Consider the following 3847-nt stretch of genomic DNA (forward strand, 5'->3'; position numbering starts at 1 on the left):
GAGCAGATATCCCAGCTCCACAACCACTGCATGGCAAGCTGGCAGTGCTGGTGTCCACACCATGCCTGGGGAGGTCCTTTGCTCCTGAGGGGGATGTGCTGGCATGGTGATGGTGGGGACGTCCCGCATTTGGGGCAAAGCTGTGTTCAGGATGGTCCCTCTGGCTTTGACACCCATGACCTGTGGCAGCAGAGGGGAGGGGGACGTGGTGGCTGGGTTGGTGTGCCCCCCGTGCCCTGTCCCGGGGAAAGGACAGACCTTGCCGATGTGGGACCACGGCTGGAACAGAGCCCCATGCATCAGCTGTCCAGACTTGTCACCCCAGTGGGGACCCCACAGGCACCCACACAGCTGGTAAAACCCCTTAGGTGCAGCCCTGAAATCAAGGTGCACGTTGGGCAGCCGCCAGCGCTGGGCTCTGCCCTTGCTCCATGCACCAGCCTGGCTGTGTTTCTCCTGCCCTGGGCTCTGTGCAGACCTGGGGGGTGTCTCTGGGCATCTGGTCTCCCCTCCTTGCCCCCACAGGGTGCAGTGCTGGCTCTCATGGGTGGGAGAGGGACTGGTCCCTGACACCTGCTCTCTTCCCGCAGCTCTGCTGTACAAACCCATCGACCGGGTGACGCGGAGCACCCTCGTCCTGCATGTGAGTGTGATGCTTGTCCCAGGGAGGGGCATGGCAGGGGGCTCTGTTCCCATTGCTTCTGGGGACCTGCAGGCATGTGGAGCGCTGCTGGGGGGTCTCTGGGGGGGGTACTGCAGGCAGGGCAGTGCCCTTGGGCTGCTCACCTGCGCCTGTCCCCTTCCAGGACCTCCTCAAGCACACCCCAGCCGACCACCCCGACTACCCGCTGCTCCAGGACGCCCTCCGCATCTCGCAGAACTTTCTCTCCAGCATCAATGAGGACATCGATCCCCGGAGGACAGCGGTCACCACCCCCAAGGGGGAGGTGAGCCAGCGGGGTGGGCAGTGCCTGGGCACAGGGTGAGGGCTGAGCCCTCTGCCAGCCCCTGGCTGGTGTCTCAACCCTGAGGAGCTCCATGGTGCTGGGCCAGGAGATGGTTTCCTCTAGGTGCAGTCCTGGGTGCAAGATTAGGGCTCTACCTGGTCCTTGCTGCCCGCTGGCACCTTGCTGGGTGTATGGGACTCCAAATAGCACCCGGAGGCCACGGACCTTCCCGTGCTTCTGGTGGCTGAGCCACAGAGAGGGACGGGAGCATCCATCCCCTGCGGTTTGTTGGCTTTTGCTCCCTGCCCACTCTCACGCCAGCCCTGCTGCCCCACAGACCCGGCAGCTTGTCAAGGATGGCTTCTTGGTGGAGCTGTCGGAGGGTTCGCGGAAGCTGCGGCACGTCTTCCTCTTCACCGATGTGCTGCTCTGCGCCAAGCTGAAGAAGACGGCAGTGGGGTAAGGAGGGCACTGGGCACAGCGGGAATGTGTCATGAACACCCCTCGCATCCTCCGGTGGGCTGGGGGATGTGCTGGGGAGAGGGTCAGGCATCACTCAGCGCCCCTGCCCTGGCTGCAGGAAGCACCAGCAGTACGACTGCAAGTGGTACGTGCCCCTGGCCGACCTGGTGTTCCCCTCGCCGGAGGAGTCGGAGCACTGCCCGCAGGTCCACGTCATCCCTGACCACGAGCTGGAGGACATGAAGATGAAGATCTCAGCCATCAAGAGCGAGGTGCAGAAGGAGGTGAGAGGAGGGTGCGAGTGGCCGGGGTGGGTGCCTTCCTCTGGGTCAGGGATGGGACATGGGGGTGTTGGGGGCTCCTGCGAAAGCTCCTGTCTGCTCCCCCGCCTGCAGAAAGCCAACAAGGGGCAGAGCCGGGCCATCGAGCGCCTCAAGAAGAAGATGTTTGAGAACGAATTCTGGCTACTCCTCAACTCGCCGGCCATCCCCTTCCGCATCCACAACCGCAATGGGAAGGTGAGGAGGGGAGGCGAGGAGACGGGCTCAGCTCTGCCTGCACACAGCCTGCTGTATCGCCCTCTCTCTTACAGAGCTACCTCTTCCTGCTGTCCTCCGACTATGAGAGGTCTGAGTGGAGGGAGGCCATTCAGAAACTGCAGAAAAAGGGTAAATTTGGGGCTGCTGAGGCCCTCTTGGGGCTTCTGCCACCCCCCCTCCTGCTTGCGATCACAGGCAGGTCCCGCAGAATTGCAGCCTGCTGGTTTCTGGTCCCCATGGCTATGTCCCTCTGAAGCTCCTCTTCTGTCCCCTTCCAGACCTCCAGGCCTTTGTCCTGAGCTCGGTGGAGCTGCAGGTGCTCACAGGATCCTGCTTCAAGCTACGCACCGTCCACAACATCCCGGTCACCAGCAATAAGGACGGTGAGTGTCCGCTGGGCTGGCGGGTCCCTCTTCGCCGCCGGATTATGCCGGAGGTCCCTCGGCTGGAGCAGGGTCCCTGCTCGGGGGACCCTGGCTGTGCAGGGGACAGCTACCCACCAGGTGGCACTGCTGGAGCAGAGGCGGGATGCTAGGCAGAGTAATCCCGGCTGCAGCATGGGGCTGCTTTTGGGGTGCCTCCAGCACTCCCATGGGCTGGGCACCAGCGTGTCCCCAGGATGAGACCCAGAAAGCCCTGCTGAGGACCCCCTCAGGGCTCTCCAGCAGTGGGGTCAAGGGATGGCCCTCTTGTGGGGGGACATTGGGGTGTCACTGCAGGCGCCTAGTGCTCTCTGTTGCAAAGGCTGCCTTAGGGGTGCTGGCCTTGGGGCGCGGGAGGTGGCAGCTGAGCCCTGACACAGCCTCTGCTCACACCCCACAGATGACGAGTCCCCTGGGCTCTACGGGTTCTTGCACGTTATCGTCCACTCCGCCAAGGGCTTCAAGCAGTCTGCCAGTAAGTGCGGGTGCCCACCCTTGCTCCGAGGGGCCAGTGTGATTGGAAGAGCTGGGGGCCAGCGTGTGGCCCGGCTCTGCCCACAGCAGTCCCCCAGGAGCTGGTGGGGGTGTTCCTGGGGTGCTGAGCGGTGTCTGCTCCCCCAGACCTTTACTGCACGCTGGAGGTGGACTCCTTCGGGTACTTCGTCAGCAAAGCCAAGACCAGGGTTTTCCGGGACACCACTGAGCCACAGTGGAATGAGGTGAGAGTGGGACACAGGGAGGGGACGCACTGTGCCCCCTCCCCTTCCCTTCCAGCCCCAGTTTGAAGTTGTTGTGGGGTGCTGGGGCTGAGCCACCCTCCCTCTGCACCCCAGGAGTTTGAGATCGAGCTGGAGGGCTCCCAGTCCCTGCGCATCCTCTGCTACGAGAAGTGCTACGACAAGACTAAGCTCAACAAGGACAACAACGAAATCGTGGACAAGATCATGGGCAAGGGGCAGATCCAGGTATGTGCTGGGGCTTTTGGCCAATACCTGAAGGGGCTACAAGAAAGCTGGAGGGGGTCTTTTTACAGGACAAGGAGTAATGGGTTTAAATGGGAAAAGGGATATTGAGATTGGACATCAGGAAGAAATTCTTCCCGCAGAGGGTGGGGAGGCCCTGGGACAGGTTGCCCAGAGAAGCTGTGGATGCCCCATCCCTGGGAGTGTCCAAGGCCAGGCTGGATGAGGCTTGGAGCAACCTGGTCTAGTGGAAGGTGTCCCTGCCCAGGATGAGTTTTAATTTTCCTTCCAACCCAAACCATTCTGTGATTCTGTGATCTTCTCACACAGTGGTGGACCTCTTTCAGCTGAGTGCCTGGGCTGGGCTGCCCTGGAGCGATGCCTGGCAGCATGGGCTCCAAAAGTTCTGCTTTTGGGAGCAGGGTACAGGGATCATGGCTTGGGATTGAGGGCAGCGAGCTGGGTGGGCATCAGATGTGTGGGTGTTGGTCATGGGGCACGGTGGCTGCAGGAGA

At 62.0% G+C, this 3847-nt stretch overlaps 1 protein-coding gene across 1 annotated transcript; it reads left to right on the top strand.

Moving 5' to 3' along the window:
• Positions 1–590: 590 nt before the first annotated feature.
• LOC104509903 (active breakpoint cluster region-related protein) lies at positions 591–3335 on the top strand (the record flags this gene model as incomplete). The annotated part of the gene is made up of 10 exons (XM_010151997.1): positions 591–643; positions 807–947; positions 1285–1406; positions 1528–1693; positions 1805–1927; positions 2002–2077; positions 2227–2331; positions 2771–2845; positions 2992–3089; positions 3204–3335. Coding segments are annotated over 10 exons (1091 nt in total), but the record flags the coding sequence as incomplete, so codon positions are not given.
• Between the last annotated feature and the right edge of the window lie 512 nt (positions 3336–3847).

The sequence above is a fragment of the Eurypyga helias genome, unplaced genomic scaffold (genome assembly GCF_000690775.1).
Source record: "Eurypyga helias isolate BGI_N326 unplaced genomic scaffold, ASM69077v1 scaffold29685, whole genome shotgun sequence".
Taxonomy (NCBI): Eukaryota; Metazoa; Chordata; class Aves; order Eurypygiformes; family Eurypygidae; genus Eurypyga; species Eurypyga helias.